Source organism: Quercus suber, unplaced genomic scaffold, assembly GCF_002906115.3.
Source record: "Quercus suber isolate HL8 unplaced genomic scaffold, Cork oak 2.0 scaffold_282, whole genome shotgun sequence".
Lineage (NCBI taxonomy): Eukaryota > Viridiplantae > Streptophyta > Magnoliopsida > Fagales > Fagaceae > Quercus > Quercus suber.
Window position 1 is genome coordinate 852,389 of NW_027069738.1, and position 22,603 is coordinate 874,991.

Consider the following 22,603-nt stretch of genomic DNA (forward strand, 5'->3'; position numbering starts at 1 on the left):
CTTGTGCCCTTGTAGGATTGTTCCTAGATGCATATATGTTTGTATGCATTGGTTGAGTGTTGAACTTGCAAATGATTCTCTTCAATTGAGTTTATCATTTTTGCATGTCCGGATGTTCATTCCTTGTGTGAATGAACATAGTAATCACTTTTGCTTAAGTGACTATTGGTGTTGATCTTGCCATGAATTATTGCTTTTATGCCTATGTTCATTTTTGCTTGATCATGCTTATTTTGCTCCATATGCATATTAAGTTTTCTGCGTACAATGATATTGCTATGTTATTGTGTTTCAGGAGTTACTTATTCATACGTTCAAGAGCTTTTCAGAATCTAAAGTTCGGTGTGAGTGAGTTTTCCAACTGTTCCCAACTCACGTTTAAGTCTAGAGTCTGTTGTAGGGTTTTGTCACAGAATAGCCAAAGGGGGAGATTGTAAGGTTGAATTTAATCAACCATCTAATTGGCTTTATTCCGTGACCAATTTGCTTGTAATTTAGCACTTAGTAATCCTGTATTTAGGTGGGAAAATTGTAAGGGTAGTGTGTGAGAAGATGTGAAGAAAAGCTCAAGAGTGTGCAAGAAAAACAAAGTCTCGCGACTAGGACTCGCGGGTGGTTCGTAACTGGCAAGCCGCGAAAGGCAGTCACGTGAGAGGCACACTGGGAAGCTGAAGGGTCGCGTCAGCTGTTACGCTACAGGACAAAAGTTCCAGTCTGGCCAGGCCGTTACGTCACGACTTGATTTCGCGACTTGGCCAAGCCGCGAGATCAAGTCGCCAACTTGCCCTGTTTGGCAAAAACTGACGTTTTACATTCCCTTCTCACCCTATTATATATACACCCTTATACCCATCATATTGAGAGAGGTTCCAGAGAGAATTTTGTGAGAGAAAACCCTAGAGAAATACAAGATTGATTCATCCCGAATCTTCATCTAAAGAGACTCTACAAATTCCTCTACTCTCTTCCTCTCCATTGTCATACCCTTGAGAGGTCATTTACCAAACCCTTGTCTCACCACACCCACGTCTATGAGAAGGTCCATTTGGTGCTTTGGGAAGCAGTTTGGAAAGGAACCAATATACATTGGTTGATGCTATGGTCAAGTAGCAGAATCCGGGAAGCTAGAGAAGAAATAGGTTCGGCGTAACCTCGTTGGAGCAAGAAGCTTGGATGGCTTAGGTACTTGGGTAGATTAGGCTTGGAGGATCTTCTGCTGTTCATGTATTCCAACTACATTCTTTAGTGGATTATTTGACCGCTTGGAGGGCGGCGGAGAAGTTTTACGCCGAGGACTTCGGTTTCCTCTTCGATAACACATCGTGTGTTGTTCGTGTGTTTGCATCTTCTTTCCCTTTACCTTTGCCTTATATTTACTGCTGTGGATGTGTTTATATTTGGCTTAGATTGTTCTATCAATTCAGTTATAAGCTTGTTATCATATTCCGTATATAAATTGTTTGATATAAAGCTTGAATTTGTATTTTTGTTATTTGGGGTCTAAACATTTCAAAGGTGTTTTATACCCTTTTTGAACTTTCAGATGGAAAAAACAAAGTTAAGTAAAAGACATATGAAACAATATTAAAAGTAAATGAAAGAAAAAAAAAATTAAGAAATAGAAAAAAAGTTAACTCTTCGCAAGACACGGAGACCTGAGAATTCGTCGCCGGTTGTACGCCTGCACTTCATGCCAGCCACAACCTTCAGACCGACGGCCACTGATAAGATTAAATTTCTTGAAGTTAAATTTGGTGCTATTGTTTAGAACCTTGATTGGACTCTGCGTTTTTCTAAAATCTATTTTCATTAATAGTTCGGTTCTTAAAATCTTCTTTTTAAGACTTTCTCTTTCAAAAATTTGTCCCTTATCTATGTGTTGTTGGTTATAGCATTCACACTTTCGGTGTATTCCTCAATCTTAACAATTTTCTCTAAATTTACTAGCATTATAACTTTTGTTTTCGGTATCTTCCAATACCCTCTTTGTTCTATTTTTTATTTATTTTTTTATTTTTTTATATCAAGCATTAACAAACGAAGAAGAGATTTCATATAAAAATAAAAACAACATAGAAAAAATTATGCCATCCTACTGGATTTAGTATCCTTTCTTGCAAAAACCCCAGAGATCTCTTAAGCCCCGTAAAATGACGGAAAAAAATTATAAAAATTGATAATATAGAAAAAGAAAACCAGACGTTGTAGTTGTGAGTGTCATTCTCTTTTACAGTTGCATTCAATGGAACTTTTGACTGGTACGTTGGTTTAGATCCTTACGAACTCTGCCCCTTTCTCTATCTCCGTGTCCCAGGCCTTTTTTGAGAGAAAAGGTAGTGTCTCAGGGTTTTTATTTATTTATTTTTACGGAAAGAGTCTCAGGAATTTTAATTGTATTTTAACCGGTTATAAATATATATATTTATTTATTTTACTGAGAAACTTTCAAACAGTCTCAAGATTGTAAAACAATATAATTTTTTGCTTTTTAATTGTGAATGTGGTAAAAAGTTAGATGGCTCGTTTCTTCCTATGTAGTAGCACAACTTTAATTGTAAGGAAAAACTTCTGACTTTATATATAACTAGTGTTTAACCCGCACAATGCACGGGGTCATTTTACATATCAATGATCTTTGCATCCAACATAAACTTAGTTCTCATACTTTTACTACATACATTCAAGCCTGAACGGTTTTAAACCCCTTAAACCAACCAGATTAACCTAGTTAATTAGCCAAGTGATTAACTTAGTTAATTTATGCAATTCTAGGTTATCACAAACATACAGTCATATCAAGAATATAAAGTACTGGAAAAGTAAATAACATAATGATATGATGACCTAGAAACCACATGGTAAAAACCTAGAGAGGATTTGACCTAACTATCTTCAAGGTAAACCTGAATCCACTATGCGAAAGAATCGAAGTTCATACAAAAGGACTTACAAGCTCCCTGCTTGACTTCCTAATGCTACCCATCAGTAGAACTTACTGACACTACCACGTGCAAGCTTCGAATTTACGAACTCCTTCTTTCTTGGATTCTCCACCAAGAATAAGCACTCACGCTTGTTATTCTTTAAACTCTAATGGCAGCAACTGAGTTGATCATCAAGGTGTTGAAGTAATCTCTACCTAGAAAACCCTAAATTTATGTAAAGGAAAACTCCTCAAGAATCTCACAAGAGATTCACACAAACCGCAAAATATGAGCAACAATACACTCAGAACAACTCACAAAAACCTGGCTAGGGTTTTGCCTTTTATGCCTAGGGTAAAATTAGAAAACCCAAAACGTTTAATGAGGTAGTGCTGAGTTAGAAAATTCTGCAGAAAAACATTCTGCTCGAGATTCGATCGATCGAGTCTAACTTTCGATCGATCGAATCGATCGAGCCAGGCCGAAATGCACCAATGCATTTGCAGCCACTCGATTCCAACTTTACATGAATTACACAACTTTGAGCAAGCCTAAATAAGACTAAACATATTATTTTAATCATAGTTTGCCAACATTACACATTAGAATTCTAAATACATGAATCCTAAGTCTTTAGAACCTAACAAAACCAAAATAATTTAGTATATTTAAGCATATAGTATCCAATATCCCTTAACAATTTTAAACATTACTCTCTTCAAATCACATCATGTATGTACTTCCATTCTCCAATAGACCATTTGGAGGAACATATGAAATGAGCAACCACCACTTTTATTACTTCCATTACGTTCAAATGAGTTTGAATGAAGGGAATTCTCTAGAATGCTTCTCTATTTTGCGTGCAAAATGCAATATCTTAAAAACCTTCCAATATCTTCAAAGCAGTTAAAACTTGACTTACTTTGACATCATAACTTACTTAGAAATAAGGGAAAACAAATAATAACAATTTATTACAGTGGAAATCATTTAGAAAATAATGCAAATATATCCAAATGATTTGGTATAACATCATTGTCTAAACATTTGGGACTAATCTTCAAAGTCAAGTCAGTACATTGAGGAGGATATTCATCAAGGGTTTGTTGTAAATAATATAATGATGGGACATTTGTTCTTAATCTTTGAGGGCCTATTTCTAATAAGCCACCTGAAAATTAAGGGAATCCAAAATATCACTGTAAAAAACAGTTATGGCACCGAATTTGTCAGGAGTTTGATGAAACCTAATACAAAAAATGAACACAATGATTACATAATGGCAAGATAATAAGTCTGTAATTTAGAGAATATATAAATCATCAAGAAAATATATTAAAAGGCAACCTTTATAAAGAATAGTCCCTTTTGACTCATCACAATTCAGTATTAATAGTATTATTACAAACTCATATAATGTGTCATCTCCTGTAATTCCAATACACATGAAAATTGCTCTAGGTATTATAAGTTCTATCGTATTTTTGTTACAAACCGATTTGGAAGCTGAATTATGATGCCATGCATAACTGGTCGGCAAGTCCACATCAATTCACAACAGAAATGTACTTAATGTCTAGTAGTATAGATCATTGTGAATTAAGTTCAATGCATAGTTAACCATTATTCCTCACTAAAACAACCACAATAAACAAGACCCAAAAAGATCTAACCTTGGCAACTGAATCCAATACAATTGACACAAAAAAGTGTAGAAAACATTAGATATCCATGCCCATCATTGTAAATTCAGTTCAATATATAATTAATCAAACACCCATTAACCATTATTCCTCACATAAACAAACCCAATAAAATACAAGAAAAAAAAAAAAAGACCCACATTTATAAAATTTATACCTGGACTATGGCTTGCATAGTACACTCTGCAGTGCAGTGCTCTACGGGTTTGGCTTTCAATAGTCTGCCCTTTACTAATCTCACTAACAATCTGCAAAACTCATTTTATTTAAAAGCATTTACTAATTTGTTCCAAGCAAGAACCTACAAAAAATGATACACAGAAACAAACTAACCTAAGTAAAAAAAAAAATTTACAAACCACATAAAAGCTTGAAACACACAAATCTAAACTTACATGACAATTTCAAACACCATATTTGCTATTCCAAGGAACCACAATGAATCACACCAATCTAAAACTTATATGACAATATTAGTTAGAGCCTTAAGGTATGTATCATAATTTGTGTGAGGGTATGAAGAAGCACATAAAAAGTTAAAATAAAAGAAATATCTCTTATTGTTTCTGTAGATTAAACCCAATTTATCACCACTTTTAACCCCATTCTTCCCCTTTTCTCTTTTGGGTATTACAAAAAGTATTGGAAAATTTTAGCCTACATCATTCTCATAAACTAAACATAATTTCACAAATGATGATTTAAAAAATGGAATATTATACAGGAACTCCTTATATTGCCTAATTGTGCTAAGTGCTAACATATCCTAGATTGTACGATAACTTAAAACAATATATTAAAGCAATCACAATATAATGCACACACAATGAACATGATAAATCAACTCTAACATTTGTGAAATCACCCGACAGGAAAAAATCACAGATTTGTGGAAAATCAAGTCTTGATAGTCACAAATTTACAATCAATATTGTGGTATCCAAAACCATTGTCATTGTCCCATATGCTAACACATACAAAACAGTAAGAGCTTCTGTGTCCACGTGGTCTTTTCTGCATTAAGTAACATGGTCTTTCATTTTTCATCCTCTCATAACTAACACAATTTAAAATAATGAAAATCTTCTTCAATTTTCATCCAATTATGACTGCTAAGCCTTAATAAATGATTTTGTAAATTATTCAAAAGATTAATCAACATGCAAATATTTTCTACATTAGATACCATATCCATATGCTTAACATAAATTTAGAAATACCCTTTCCCTAAGTAGATCTTATTTATACAATTAAAGTATAATTACTTCAAATTCGTTAGACTACAAAGTACAAAGAGGCCAAGCACAAATATGAATAAGGATTTCCTAAACTCTACACCACAAAACACAATACCACTTCCAAAATGACAATAAAATGTGACATGCAGATTAGGAATTAAAAAATTAAAAAAAAAAAAAAAACTTACTTTTTTGAGTTCTCTTTTAATATGTACATGTGTCAGAAATTTAAGTGTGATTTCCTCCAAACTTGGCAGCACCTCCTCCTATTACTTGTGCTATGCATGGGGTACCCTTCTATTCAAAGAAACCATCTCTAGATAGATGCTAAGATTTGAAAATATTTGACCCAATACACTAACATATTCCATAAAGTTTCAATTCCAATGAAAATCAAATGTCTTTATCTAAAATTTGATATTCCCAAGAAGAGAGAGAGAGAGAGGATAGATACAGCTAGTTAATGGTATAATAATAAATGTCCAATTCCATGCAAACCAAGAAAAGAAGACATACTGGACTTCAACCAAAAGGTTCTCTCCATTACACTAAGCAGGAAAAGAAATGATAAAAAACTACATGACATATTTAGTAATCATGTGCCTTGTGTAGATCAAGGTTTTGAAATTCGGACCGTTCATTGAACCGTAAAAGGGAGATGTTCAAGATTTTTGAGGTCGAACCGGGGTCGAGCCGTGATGACATCATAATTAATTTAATAATTATTTTTTATATATAAAAATATTAAATTAATAAAAAAAATTTTAAATTAACTAAAATAATCCAATTAAATATAAATATCTATATTTCAAATATATATTTTCATATCATAACTTTTACAAGACAAATAAAAAATATCAAATCCTAAGCAAATTTAAATATAATATCTATTTATTTATTTATATATTGATTAGTTAAATTTGTAATAATAATAATAATAATTAATTATTATTATTATTATTATTATTATTATATAAGAATTAGAAAGACACTCAAATAAAATAAAATATATTATTTAATAATTTTAAATTGAAATTAATTTTTAATAAGTATTATATACTTAACTATAAATATTAATTAAAATTAGAGCAATAATAGTACCATAACATTTTATACCAATTTTGTCACAATTTGCCACGCGATAAGTCGTAAGTGGTAAAGATGTAAACCCATAAATTTTTTTTTTCATTACTCACACTTTGCCATGTGTCAAATTATAGAAAAACTTTTTGTAAAATATTGTGATACTACATTACTCTCAGAGAAATGATATGTCTATAATATTTTCACAATATTTTTACGACAAATCTTAAATAGCAGGTTGTTACTGTTATTATTATTTGGATAAAAAAGTAATCTTAGCATTAGGTTCAAATTTGAATCAATAACAATTAACTACTTATAATTTGTTGTAAAATTATTGTGAACCTAGCAACTTTCTTGCTCTCAAAAATACTTAAAATATTTAATCCACCTATTGGCTATCAATGCAAGTTACATCACGTTGGGTAGCTAAAAAAAATATCTAATCTAATGGCTGAAAGTTGTTTGCTTTTATTAAAAAATTTTAACCTTTCATCATTTCCAAGTTAGCCACACGTGAGGGACAGAGACTTAGGAATTCAAAAGGAGTAACAAAAGTCTAAAGAAAGAAAGAGAAACACATTCCACAGAGCTCCATCAACAGAAAAAAAGAAAGAGAAGAAGAAGAAAAAAAAAAAAAAAAAGAAGAAGCAGCAGCAGAAGACGAAGATACATGTTACTGTAATTTGTGTTTTTGTTTTTTTGATCTGATGTAGTTTGTGTTTATTGTTTATTTGCTGAGCAAGTGTGGAATTTTTTTTTTTTTTTTTTTTCTTACAAATCCCTTTGTTCAAGATCTAAAATTATCTAATCTCCTTCCGATTTTTGTTCTTCTTCGTGTTGTTTCATTTATTTTAGATCTGATCATAACTTCATACTGGTGTATTGACCAAAATTCACCGAAAAAGCTGAAACAAAAAGAAACCGTCCGAACCTTAAAAACCGATCACGGTTCTCAGAACCGTACGGTCCGACCACAGTTTGTACGGGTCCCTGCTTTTTTCACATTAAGCGGTTCTTGAAGCTAAAAAAACCAAAAATCTAAGAGGTTCGCGGTTTTCTCGGTCGGACCGTACGGTCCAGTCTAGGTTTCAAAACCTTGGTGTAGATGACTTAATGAATAATACGGTCTAATAGATGTAGGTGGTCATCTAAATCACTATGTAATGTAATTGCTTGGCAGAGATTCCTTCAAACAAATTTGGCAAAAAAGTTGTCCAAGAAATAAGGCAGCATATTCTAGCAAATATAACTGCAAAAGGAGCACAGAACAGATGAAAAGCTTTGCAGTTCTCCATTGTTGAGAAACTGAAGCACCACTTCAAAAACCAACAAAAGCTTTTTAATTTCTCAAAGCTTTTCTAATCAATCTAATGAATCACAAAGTCAAGAAAAAAACAAAAGTTAGCATCTTTTTATATTTTAATAATTTTCCTCACACTTTTAATAGCAATTGAGAGACTACAAATGCCTACTTTTGGATTAGCACAACAACAATGTAAGAAAAGGGAAAATGGAAAGTTTGAAGGGAGGATTTTCAGGCTTGTCATGATTCTTCTCATATCAATTAGTTTTTAAAGGATCAAATGTGTTAGTCAAACTCAAAGACAGCATAACTTCAAGTTCAATAATATGATGGTCATTTTATTACTAATAAGAATTGCCTTAAACATTAAGAACTTCCAAACAAATTCAATGGTATTGGACATCCTTCAAAATGACCACATCCTTCAAATGACCCGTATTTATTATTTAAGAAAACTTGCTAATAAAGTTATTATGATTTATGAAACCACTTGCAATTATGATAGCATCAGACAATAAATTTTAAAATTTCAATCATAATTGATAGAAAAGATCACCAAAAATACAAATTTTCTCCCATTTCCATTGAAAAATCAATACATAAAAACTAAAAAAAGTGGGTTAAAAAATTGAACGAATCTCACCTAGATTCTTCAATTGGGATATGATTCCAATATCTTCAATCACCTATCCCGGTGGTTGCTAACCCTTTTGAAGCAATGGACAAACAAACACCACCTGTTCTTTTATGCAGCCAAACTCTCTACATAAAGCCAATTTTTCAACAAATCTATCAGAAACAGATCCATATCAAGAAAATCATATAATATGAATAATCCGAACAGGAAATAAGCTAGAGAACCATATCAAGGAGGTACAAAACTTTATCACAACAAAACCAAATAATTTTATTCCCCTCTCAATTAATTAAAATAAAGTCTAAGATTTTTGAATTAAAATTTATTTTCTACCCCTTATTTTCTCAAAACCTAATAAACCAAAACCCCATCACAAAGCTGTATTTATTTCCTAATAAATGAAAACCCCATCACAACCAATCAAAAACCATATCTAAAAACTTGAAACTTTTAATTTTCACACAATTTCTCAGCACCCAAACAGAAGACAAACACACACACAAAGATAGAGAGAGCAATACCTTAGTACAATCATCAAATACTTTTCGAAAAAGAATGTCATAATTCGAGGGCAACTTTAATTCCCAGAATCAAAGACCCCAGAAAAGGAAAAAAAAAATATGAATGCAAATATTAGAAATCAAGGAAAGGCTTAGTGATTTCTATAATCCAAAATAGAAAAAAAAAATCAAAAAATTGAGAAACCAAACATTTTCATGGAGAACCCAAAAACCCAGAACAAAAAGGAATCAAAACCAAGATGAAAAGCCAAACCTAAAATCAAAATTTTTTTTCTATCAAAGATTTAAAAAAAAAAAAAAAATCAAATTTCATACCTAAATGTTATATATAAAAAAAAAATCATACCTAAATCTAAAAAGGGGGAAAGAATGTACTGGCGCCAATTCTGATAATCTGATGGTGGCAGGGACATTCACGAACACTATCTCTGTATCCTTTTTAAATCTCAATCATTCTGTGTTTTAAAAACCTGAAACAAAAACAAATCAAATCTAAACCTATCCAACATGAAAACCCAAATAAAAGTAATATTTCATAGCCAAATGTAAAAAAAAAAAAATTTACTTGTGTTGATGGGCCATAGATTTTTCTTTCTATGTGCTTGTGGTTCCGGTGGTATGATTTTTCCTCTTTCTCTATTTCTTTCTCCGTGCCTCAGGCCTCATCGCCTCTCTCTGTTTCTATCTCCGTATAAATCGTATCTCTCTTGGTGACGTATGAACTCTACCTCTCTTTGTGATTGTATCTTTCAAGCCTTTTTTTAGTGTTTTGAAACTTTTTGATTTCTTATGCCCAATTGTTCTGCCTCTGTTTCTTTCTCCGTGTCCCAGGATTGCCACTCTCTTTCTCTGCTTCTTTCCTTGTTTCCTTGTCACCTCTCTCTCTTTTGTCGCCTCTCTATTTCTATTTCTGTGTATCCTTTCATTTTAACTGGTTATTTTTTTTTTATATTTATAATGAAAGGCTTTTAAACGGTGTGTAGCATTGCCAAACAATATAATGTATTGTTTTTTAAAGTTAAACATGTCTAAATTTTAGATAGGCATTTTTCCTAACATGGCAGCACCTCCTTAAAGGCTTCTGCTTTTATATATAGTATTAGATTAGATATTAGATACGTTTTGGAATTTTCTTAAAAACAATATTGCCAAAACAATCAAAGTTAAAGTAAAGATAGTTTACACATGTTCAAGAAATCTATTTAAAAGTGGATCCAAACACTCAAAAGTCATCCATAAATACCTCCAAAAATCGTCCCACCATATCAGAAAAAATACTAATCATGCACCTCTAAAATGTACCAGGAGCATTACATAAACCAAATGGCATGCAATGGTAGGCAAATGTCCTAAAGAGGCAAGTGAAGGTAGTCTTTTCTTGATCCTTTTGTGCAATGGGAATTTGATTATATCCAGAATATCCATCAAGAAACCAATAATAAGCATGACCAGCTAGCCTTTCCAACATTTGGTCTATAAAAGGAAGAGGAAAATGATATTTTCTTGTCATGGCATTCAACTTACGTTAATCAATGCATACTCTCCATCCCGTTTGCACACGTGTTGGGACTAACTAATCATCCTCATTCTTGACAACTGTTATGCTAGATATTTTTGGTACAATTTGAACTGGACTTACCCAATTACTATCAGAAATTGGGTAAATAATACCCATATCCAAAAGCTTCAAAACTTCAGCTCTCATTACCCCTTGCATAATAGGGTTTAGACGTCTCTGCGGTTCACATGAAGTTTTAGTATTCTCTTCCAAGAGAATTCTATACATAACCACAGATGGACTAATACCTTTGATATCAGCAATTGACCAATCTATAGCTTCCTTATGCTCTTGAAGTACACTTATCAATTGGCGTTCCCTAAGGTCATTCAAATCTGAAGCTATAATGGCAAGTAAGGTCTCAGAAGAACCTAAAAAGGCATACTTAAGTGTGTCAGGTAATGGTTTCAACTCCAACTTTGGTGGTTCCACAGCAGATGGGGGTGAGGATGAAGAAAGTGGAAGAGGAATCACTTTTGGTTGCCAACTATCAATACTTAAGAGAGGAACAGAATCTAACAATGCATTAACCTCTTCAATTGAGTGTTCAATATCAATATTGCAACCAAAAAGCAAGCCTCTGGAGGATCCTTATAACTCAATTGTAGGAAAGTATCATGGACTAGACTCTCAATCTTGTCAACCGCACATATATCCTTATTGTCTAGCACTTGTTTACTTATGTAGAAGATATTAAGCTCAACAGTCATATTTTCAAAAGAAATCTTCATTACACCACTTCGACAATTGATCAAAGCATTCGATGTGGCTAAGAAAGGGCGATCCAAAATGATATGGATTTGTGTACTAGCATTTAGAGCAAGTTCAGTGTCTAACACAGCAAAATCAACAGGAAAATAGAATACATCCACCTTAATCAGCACATCCTCAACAATACCTCTAGGGATTTTCACAGACCTATCAGCTAATTGAAGTGTCATGGTTGTTAATTTTAACTCCCCCAAACCAAGCTGTAAGTATACTGAATATGGCAATAAGTTTCCACTTGCCCCCAAATCTAGCAAAGCTCACTCAATGAGATGATCCCCAAATTTGCATGAAATTGTAGGGGATCCAGGGTCCTTACATTTCACTGAATATTTATTCTGAAATATTGAACTGACTTGCTTGGTCTAAAATGCCTTTTTAGGGACATTTGTCTTTCTCTTTATTGTCACAAGATCTTTTAGAAACTTGGCATAAGCAGGAACTTGCTGAATTGCATCAAGAAATGGATTGTTTATTTGCACTTGCTTAAAAAATTCTAAAATGTCTCCAAATTAAGCATTTTTCTAAGGACTGATTAACCTTTGAGGAAATGGAGCTTTATGAACAAATCTCTTATTAAGGGGAGAACTAAGATCTTGAATTGGAGTGGCGGGTGGGTTGTCCTTCTTTTCTCCATGATTATCATGTGAACTATGAGTTCCTTTTTCCTTTAACACAATATTTTCATCATCCCCCACTTCTGGCATTTTCACTTGATTATTAACTTGCTTACCAGACCTAAGGGTAGTAATAGACTGAACATGTTCTTGTCCATGAGTAGAACTAGAAGAACCATTGATGGCATACTGTCCTTTTGGGTTAGGTATAGGTTGACTTGGAAACTTTCATTTTTCCCTCTCTCCAACTTGGGTTGCTAACTGGCCAACTTGATTTTCCAACTTTGAAATAGCTTGAGTATTCAAATGGGTGGAACTTTTTATCTCTTGAATGGCTTGGCTAGTTGAGTGCATGAAAGTTTTGAGAGACTCCTCCAAAGATGATTGTTGTCTTGGTGGTGCTACAAACTGAGGTGTTGATTGAGGAATGGGAGGATATGCTTGAGTTGGTGGATGAAATTGATTTTGTTGATGCACTTGTTGTCCACCTACTTTTGTGGGAGGCTGATTTTGCCTCCATGAGAAATTAGGATGGTTCCTCCAATTTGGATTGTATATCCTGAAAATGGACTAGCAAATGGTTTCCCATAATTGTTCAGTACATTTGTTTGCTCAATATAAAAATCATGGTACCTAACTACAAAAGAACACATTTGTGTTGTATGCATAGGACTTGCACAAATAGAACATGTTTCACTTTGAACTTGATTGACAGAATTCATCCCTCTACCTAAAGCTAAAGCCTCAACCTTACGAGTGAGATTGTCTAACCTAGTTTTTATGTTTAAATCTTCATTGACTTCATACAATCCTCTCTTAATTACAGGGGCAGATCTCTCTTTACAGTTGGAAAAATCCCATTGTTGTGAACTTTCAGAAAAATTCTCAAGAAATTTGTATGCCTCATCATCTACAAGACTCAAAAATCCACCACCATTCATGGACTCAATCAGGTTATGATTTGTTTGAGTCAAACCATTATAAAAATATTGTACTAGTCTCTGTGCTTCAAAACCATGATAAGGACACTTTAAAATCAAGTCCTTAAATCTCTCCCAACTCTCATAAAATTTCTCTTGTTCATCTTGATAAAAATATGCAATATCTCTCCTCAAAGCATTGGTCTTGGCCTTTGGGAAAATTTTAGAGAGGAATTTTGTGACCAACAGTTCCCATGAAGTGATAGATCCAGGTGACAAAGAATTAAGCCATGCTTTTGCCTTATCCTTCAAGGAAAAATGGAATAAACGTAAGCAAACAGAGTCATCAGTGAAATTCTAGAACTTACAAGTAGCATAAATCTCAAGAAAATCCTTCACATGCATATAAGGATCTTCTCTATCCAATCCATGAAAAATAGGAAGAAGGTGGATTATCTATGGCTTCAACTCAAAATGTGCAGCAGTGGTTGCAGGCAATACTATGCAAGATGGAGGGTTGGTGGTTATGGGTGAGAACAACTCCCTAAGAGTTTTTGAATCTTCTCCTATTTCTCCCATTGTGGATGAATAATCAAAACTAACAAGAAAATTTTCTTTATCACGTATCCAAGTTCTCACACACCAAGCACAAAGAAATTTTTTTTTTCTAATTAAAAATAAATAAATTTTAACTAAAACTAGTAAAAGGAAAAATTCAATTAAGACCTAATTTATTTTCCTAACCAAGTCCCCGGCAACGGTGCCAAAAACTTGTTATGAAATTTTAAATTACTCGCAAGTGTATGAACCATATCGAAGTATGGTTTGACAAGAACGAGGTTGAACCCACAGGGACTTGAATAAACGTAAGAAAATTAATTAAACCTTAACCAAATTAATCCTAATCTAGTTGAATAAAAATTGGTTTTTCTAAGATTAAATAAACTAAGCAAATAATAAAATTAAGCAAATAGTTAAACTAAGCAAAAGATATAAAGTAATAAAAAGATGTAAACAATCAAGAGAAATGAATTAAGATTTTGGAATCTGCCTTCTAAGTCATATCAGCATATATTTATGATCCTTAATTTTTCCCAACTACTACATGATAATCTAGAAATCAATCTTGCTGCCATAGAAAATATTATCATTAAAAATTCTATTTAAATATCTAAAGCATGTTCTTCTTCGCTTCTTAAGTTTAAAATCAAATTATCAATTGTATCTATTAACAAACAAATCACAAAAGATATCCAATTTTAAAATCAAACAATCATAATCCAAGCATTCAATTAATTAAGATAAATCCTAAATCATGAGAAAAACATGATTGAACTCATATTTAGAATCTTATATTAGTTAATTGATGTGAAACAAGAACAATTTAAATCATTAAAGAATAGCTATTGCTGGAAAAATCAAATCACATAAATACTGCTAATAAACCTTAACAAGATTTCATCCTTAACCTTAATTAAAAATTTACCTACTCATGGTAATTGAGATAAAACATAAAAATAAAATACTAATACAAATAAAACAAAGAAAGAAATAGCTACAGTGCCAAACAAAAGTCATAAAAAAAAACTACGTGCTGCTGCATGCGCTCCACATGTGGGTCCACGAAAACAAGCCTCCTGTCAATTATTTCTTCTTCTGTTTTTTTCTTTTATCTACTCCTTCACGTGTGACGACTTCAAGAAGCTTCTCTTTATTCTTAATTCCTACTTTTTATTTTTTATTTTTTATTTTTTTACTTCACATTCTAACTTCACTACCTCGTAATTAAATATTTCCTTGGCACTTTTACCTTGTCAGCTTGAATAGTAAATCTCACTTCTTATTCTTTACTTTTTGGTCTTCTCTTGAATTCATACCTGGCTGGATGGAAGTTGACTTGATTCAATTGGCCTAGCCCTACTTTATATGTAAAGTCCTTATTATCTACAATACAAAAATATTATATAGTAAATCACAAAATAACATAAAAGTAAGGTTAAATATGTAGATAAGTGAGTACTTTATTTTATATATTTCATGCACATCATAGACCAATTCCAAGCTTGTGGGGGCTGAATTGCATGCATGGGGTTCTTCTAAGACCAAACCCGAAACAGAGGAGATTAAAAGGCTAAAAGCTGGAACCGCATTTAGGCATATAGGTTAATTTGTCATAAAATAAAGTTGGCAAAAATCATCGTGCTTGGTAGAAAGTGGAAAGACACAAAGTCTTTGACTATTGTTAGTCTAGCTTGCTCTTTTCAAATAATGCAAGGATTATCCAAGAAAGCCTAATATAAGGTGCAGGGAAAGCACCATTGACCTCAAGTCCTTGGCATCTTTGTTAAGTTTAGTTGTTTAGGTCTTCCTAAATAATGCAAAATTGGTATATTACCAATGGCGGATGCAACTTTTTTGCCTATTGAATGAAGACTATCTTACAAAAAACAAACAAGAGGGTAATCAACTAAGAGAGAGAGAGAGAGGAAAAAGGAGAATGATTAGAGTCCATGAAATACTGACATATCATCTAATCAAGAACTTATAGATCTTTGACAATGCCAGAGAGAAGCAAACGAGTAATGTTTAACTTTCTAAAAACCTCACTACATATTTAATCATTTTTTTTTAGGACATATTTAACCATTTGTATAGTAAAAAATAAATCTAAGATTTATCCCAAGTGAGTTCTAAATCTCCAAGTTGGAATTATGTAATAAATTACTAGTTTATATTACACTATCATTGTAAAAAAATAATTGTTTAAAAGGAAAAGGCCAACATTTTATCTAGAAAGAGAGAAAAAAAATGTTCATTTTTGCAAGAGCTTATTCATTTACAACACAAACTAACTTTAATTCCCAAATCCTGAAAAGATATCTCATGCGCCAAGCGCATACAAGAGTTTTGCCGGATCCCGTATTCAATAAAATTCATTTATTCAATGAGAGAGTCACTTTTCGAATATAGCTAAGGATATGGCCAAGCACAACAAACTATCTTGTTAAAAGCATTTTACAAACAACACATGCCATTGACAAACCTATTTGCTTGGATAAAGGAGAAATTTTATTATCAAAACAAACACAATTTACAATGAAATCCAAACACCAAAACAAAATTAATCCCTAAAACACAAATCATTTTTAAATACTAACCTCCAAACTTCCGTAAATACCACTAACCTTATTTATATGCCAAAATATTACAATTCCAAATTAAAACAACTATTCCAAACTACACAAGTACATCACATCAGAACCAATGTTCAAAGCTCACATCAAATCCACAACCAAATATAACATTTGCAATCTTCAATTCAAAACTTTGACATCAATCTTTGCTATTAGATGATAGCTGATTCCGCAATATTCGCACATGCACATCAGTTACCAAGGCCAACCCCTATGGTCACACTTTTAATGTAAAAATAAATTCAAAAAGAAAGTCAGTGGTTAAATAGTTATTTGGGAAAAAAAAATACACATAAGAATAAAATCTTGATGAAAAAGAAAAAAATTGCTCTGCAGCTTTGATGGAAATTCGTCATGCCTTCATTTTCATCGTTCTTTTTAAATACATGGCTATGGACTATGTAAGCACCTATATTCATTGGCCATATTCTTTGCCATAAAAGTTTGAGACAGATCGGTGATGGTTATGGAGTGGAAGAAGGAAACTAATCTAGAGTTTTGAGAGAAAAAGACCTCTATGGAAAGACTAAGATCACTAAAATTAAATACAAACTGATGAGATTGAGCTTTTGGATTTCAAATTTATTTCAAGTTTTTGAATCTTGCCTGTTTATAAATTAAACTTATTTGTGTTTTTCCAATTAATTCTTTTTTTTTTTTTTTAAACTAGAGTTAAATTTATGTGGTTTTGTTTCATTTTTTCATTTAGGAAGTTGAATTAGAGTTGTTTCAAATGTGTGGCCTTTTATTATTGGTTGGGACTACTTGGGACCTAGGTCCTAATAATTTCTCCTTTGAAGAACCTAACAGCATATACGAATTAAATAGAAATTCCCAGGAAAGAACCTACTTAACGACACATAAAATCATCCAACTTCTACACACCTTGTCAAACCTATATAATGGTTTTGAAATCCAGACTGTTCAAATAACCAGAGAACGAAAGGGTTTAAGGTTTTTAAGGTTAGACAGAGGTCTAACTGAGGTCGAACCATGATGATATCATAATTAATTTAAAAATTTTTTAAAATATAAATATATATAATAAATTAGTATAAATGGAAAAAATGACTAAAATAGTTCCAAAAAATAAAAATAAAAACCATCTTTCAAATGTATTTTTTATATCAACAAAATATTATTAATTGTTAAAAAAATAGTAATAAAAAGAAAAATTATTAATTCACATTATACTATCAAGATAAGATAGAATTATATTATAGACAAAACAAATGTTTACAAAATTATATATTTTTATGCAAATATGTATAATATTTATGCTTTTTTAATCTATAATATAAATTTTAATTTACAATAACACATGAATTTAACATATGAATACGTGAGTTTGTAGTACCAAGTACCAATAAATTACTGCAATTAGATATTTAAATGTCTTATAAAAAATGCAATTAAATGAAAATGGTTTAAAAAATTTAAAAGCAAATGAATGGTGGAAACATGGCCACATGTCCAACCTTTTCATGGGGAAGGGGTAGTGTCTGCCATATTGGTAACAACTTTATTGGTAAAAGAAAAAAAAAAAATCTAAGACTTTTGATTTCTTTTGGTTTTGCCGTTTTGGGTACCAGTGAGGGAGGAAGAAAGGAAACCCCAAAGAAGCAAGAAGAAGAAGTGCAGAAAGAAAACACAGAAGATTGGAGAAGAAGGAAAACTGGAAAACGCAGAAGAAGCAGGGTAACGATAAGGTTTGTACTTCTCATATCTATTTTATTTTGTGGACTTGGTGTATTTTGGGACTGCATAACGTCAACGCCCACATCTTTCTTCTTTTATTTATTTATTTATTTAGCTTCAGCCTGACCCGTCAGACCCAGCCACTGTATTTTATGTGTAGAGCGGATAATTTATTTATTTATTTAGCTTCAGCCTGACCCGTCAGACCCAGCCACTGTATTTTATGTGTAGAGCGGATTTTGGGTCTGGATTTCAAAACCAATAGTAGGACAGAGATAAGAAACATTTTTAAGAGCATTCACAGTAGTGGAGCTAAAAATTTAGCTTTTTAACTCTACTAAAAGTTATTTTATCTATTTTACCTACATACATGCTACAGCAGTGGATTTATTTTAGCTTTCAACACAATAAAATAATATAAACATCACAATAAAATAATATAATCACTACAATAAAATAATATATTTCACTACCAAAAAAACATCCACAGCTACAACCACCTCTACCATCAGCCACACCCACAACCACAACCACACCCACAGCCACCACCAACACCACCACCACCACCGGCAGTAGTCCACAGCAGGCAAAAAAAAAAAAAAAAAAAAAAAAAAAACCCAAATCTCCTAGTCAGGTACCCAATATCCACGAGCAAGCACTCCGATCGACGGCGTGGATCTAAGGTTGATCGACGACAACACCCACACCCACCACCATGAAACCCACCCGAGCCACTCACTGATGCCGACGAAACCAGCCATAGCCCACTGATGCCGACGAACCCGGCCACCCACCGACGCCGATCTACCCACACAACCACAACCACCACCACACCACAATCCACAGCAGGGAAAAAAAAAAAAAAAAAAAAAAACAACAACAACAACAACAACTAAGTAAGAGCACTCACAGCAGTGGTGCTATATTGCTATATAGCAATATTTTAGCTCCTCAAACACTAAAACCAAATTGCAGCAGTGGAGCTAAATCTATTTTTTTTTTTTAGCTCCATTGCTACAGTGCACATCTATAAATAGATGTGCACTGTTCATGAGAGCTAAAAATAATAATAATTTTTTATTCCTTGCCTCTATTAAAATATTACCTCTCTCTCAACTCTGATCATCTCTCAACTCTCACCTTTCTCTCTCTCAACTTCCTCTCACAGTTGCCGGCCCACCCCCACGCCACCGACTCACACCGTAGACTCGCCGCCGACTTACACCGTAGACCCCGCTACCGGCTTACACCGCAAACCTCGCCGTCGATCCACGCCGCAGACCCCGCCCTCCGATCCACCCCGCCCTTCGATTCACGCCACAGACCTCGTACCCTTCCAAGCCAGGGCCAATAGAAACTCTAACACACAAATACTCAGACCGGACCAAATGGTAAAATTACTATTATCTCTTCCTGGCACCTAATGCGGCACTGGCAGCAATTGCAGTCCCCTTTGTCTCCTTTATCCCCTTTGTTCCCTTTTGGCCCTTTGTCCCCTTCGTACCCTTTCGGCCTTGGCTTCCCTGGATCCCCTTTGTCCCCTTTTCGCCAGTAAATCGCCACTACGAAAAAGATAAGTAATATTATTGAAGCCAAGATACACCCCAGCACGAACCACACGGATACTAATTGTGGTTGACTTGGTGCAGGCCATATGTTGTCATCTCGTAGTGATGGAGCGAAAGGGGGAGATGGGGGGAAATGTTGAATTTGAGTAAACTCAAATGCTGGCGCTGTGGTGGAGGCGGAGTAAGGGAGGGTTGTGGTGATGGTGGTTGTGAAGAGAGGGTTGGAATTAGTGGTGCGACGATGGTGGTAAACAACATGAACAAGAAGGCAAACATGGTTGTAATATTTGGATTTTGGAGTTGGAGGTGAAGGTCTGTCTGCTCTGAAATAGCCACAAAGCCATGCTTTTTATAATTGCTTGGATCACCATCGTTTGGTAGATAGTCTCAGGCAGTCTCAGACTTCACCAACCTTAATTACTGGTTTGGACTACTTTGGAGGAACAGCTCAGCTGTCCGTAGGTCATAGTAATTCCTTTGACACAAAAGACCATCCAACTTCTCCCCACACCTTGTCAAACGTCAAACCCATATAGAACAGAGATAAGAAACATTTCTAACACCCAAATACAAGCACTCCAAAATTAAATTCCCAAAAAAAAAAAAAAAAAAAAGACTAGCTGGTCCTTTTAATACTATAAAATAGAATGGGCCCAAGTTACTAGGAAATTCGACTTACTTCAATGTACCATGGTATGCTTCCTTTCCTTCTAAGTGAGAAATAAAATTGAACTGCAAATCAATGAGTTTGAGTTGGTTGCTATGGGTGGTGCCAATAACCAAGGAGCCATTGAGCTTATTTTTCTTTAGTACCCTGTTACGACATGTCAAAATAATTTCCTTATAATCATCATCCATTGCAATGAGTGTAACTACCCTCCTTAAGCTTCATACAAAGGAATTACTTATTTATTCAATTTGGATTTCTCAACATCCATTGCAATGAGTGTAATGCTACTTTAGACAAGCTGATAGCCTGATACTCACACAGTCTGTAGATGGGGTAAGCTGAATAGGGCAACTGGAAATTTTCCTTGAAGTTGTGTGTTTTCCATTATTCTGCCATGCAAGATAGACAAGTTTTACATCAGTACTGAATAATTTAAACCTAAGGCCAAAAAGAAAAGCACATTTCTCCTCATATCCTGGAAAAATAAACACCTTTGTTTCACACAAATGCATGTTTGAGCAGAGACACACACATTGAGAGAGAGAGAGAGAGAGAGAGAGAGAATACAATGTTGTCAAAGAATGTAAGGTTGGGAACCATGGAGGAGCATCCGATCCATCAAAGGTATTATTGCTGATATCCCTGCCAAAATCATCTCAGTCAACAAATGAAACTCAAAACCAAGAGAACTAGATATTGTTAGGCAACTGAGCATCTTCTTTGGTGGGCAGTAAAGGCTTAAATGATCATTTTTGTGATAAGTCTAACAAACGATTTACTTAAGCCCACACTAACATTGACATTTATATGTTAGTAATGTCATATTACTTACACGTAGCTGAGGGAGGTCATGCCAGTAAGGTTGGGCAAAGGACCAGACAGTTTATTGTTGGACAAGTACCTGAAAAAAACTATATATCATCAAAAAGCATGCCTTATAAAGTTTCCACACTAGGTCATAATAACCTTTCTCAAGCAAATAGCTAAATTTGGCATGTCTCTTTCCTTCTTACATCTGATTAAGAGTTGTAAGATTGTTCAAGTTTGAAGGCACAGGTCCACTTAATGCATTCCCATCAATGCGCCTATAGCAAAAACAAATATTCAACAACAATAATTTATCAGGAATCCATAGCCAATAGAAATCTCTGGTGAATTTTCTGGAGTGTGTGACAAATACTCACAGCACCTCCAAGGCTTGCACAAGTCCAAGGGTAGAAGGAATGCTGCCAATTAGTTGGTTGCCATCCACAAGCCTGCCAAAAGAATCAATGAGTTGATAGAAAGTAATGTAGAAATTCCAAGATATTTTTTGTTGAAAAGCAAAAGATGATGCAAAATATCTACTCTGCATGCGTGCGTGTGTGTGTTCTCTCCATCTAAGGGAGACTACTGCAAATAAAGAAAGTCATGGTTAACATTACCACAATATATCAAGATGCAATTTTAGGAGACAATACCTATTCACAAAAAAATTTAAATAAATAAATAAAAAGTGTAACATGTGAAAGAAGCTATTAGTGAATAATGATTAAACATGACACAGAAAAATAATGTAAGTTTAGTGGGGCTATTAGATATTGTGGGGGAGATTTTTGTTCTAAGGAAACTCATGAGTACTTCTTTAGGCAATTTTTGCTCTTTGTCCCACATTGGAAGGGTTTCCTTCCTCTTGGCACTTTATAAGGCATGAACCAATGGCATTAGAGTACTACTAGTTTGGTTATTGTGGGGGAGTTTTTTGCTCTAAGGAAACTCATGAGTACTCCTTTAGGCAATTTTTGCTCTTTGTCCCACATTGGAAGGGTTTCATTCCTCCTATGCATTAGAGTACCACTAGTTTGGTTAAGGGTTTCCTTCCTCCTAGCAATTTTTGCTCTTTGTCCCACATTGGAAGGGTTTCATTCCTCCTATGCATTAGAGTACCACTAGTTTGGTTAAGGGTTTCCTTCCTCCTAGCACTTTATAAGGCATGAACCAATGGCATTAGAGTACCACTAGTTTGGTACAGTGATACTCTAATGCCATTGGTTCATGCCTTATAAAGTGCTAGGAAGAAGAAAACCCTTAACCAAACTAGTGGTACTCTAATGCCATTGGTTCATGCCTTATAAAGTGCTAGGAGGAAGGAAACCCTTCCAATGTGGGACAAAGAGCAAAAATTGCCTAAAGGAGTACTCATGAGTTTCCTTAGA

General features: G+C 33.8%; 1 protein-coding gene and 1 long non-coding RNA gene across 2 annotated transcripts in view; both read right to left on the bottom strand.

Moving 5' to 3' along the window:
• Nucleotides 1-16,324: 16,324 nt before the first annotated feature.
• LOC112007719 (uncharacterized) overlaps nucleotides 16,325-22,603 on the bottom strand; it is a 15,610-nt gene continuing 9,331 nt past the window's right edge. Inside the window, exon 2 of the long non-coding RNA XR_002882508.2 lies at nucleotides 16,325-16,694. This is a non-coding gene — a long non-coding RNA (uncharacterized LOC112007719). The remainder of the gene's footprint in view (nucleotides 16,695-22,603) is intronic.
• LOC136071062 (leucine-rich repeat receptor protein kinase HPCA1-like) lies at nucleotides 20,398-22,412 on the bottom strand. The gene is made up of 7 exons (XM_065781903.1): nucleotides 21,833-22,412; nucleotides 21,593-21,664; nucleotides 21,422-21,493; nucleotides 21,241-21,309; nucleotides 20,976-21,050; nucleotides 20,726-20,797; nucleotides 20,398-20,552 (listed from the first exon to the last, which is right to left on the bottom strand). The coding sequence occupies exons 1-7, from the start codon at nucleotides 21,910-21,912 to the stop codon at nucleotides 20,414-20,416; spliced, it is 579 nt and encodes a 192-aa protein (XP_065637975.1). The 5' UTR covers nucleotides 21,913-22,412; the 3' UTR covers nucleotides 20,398-20,413.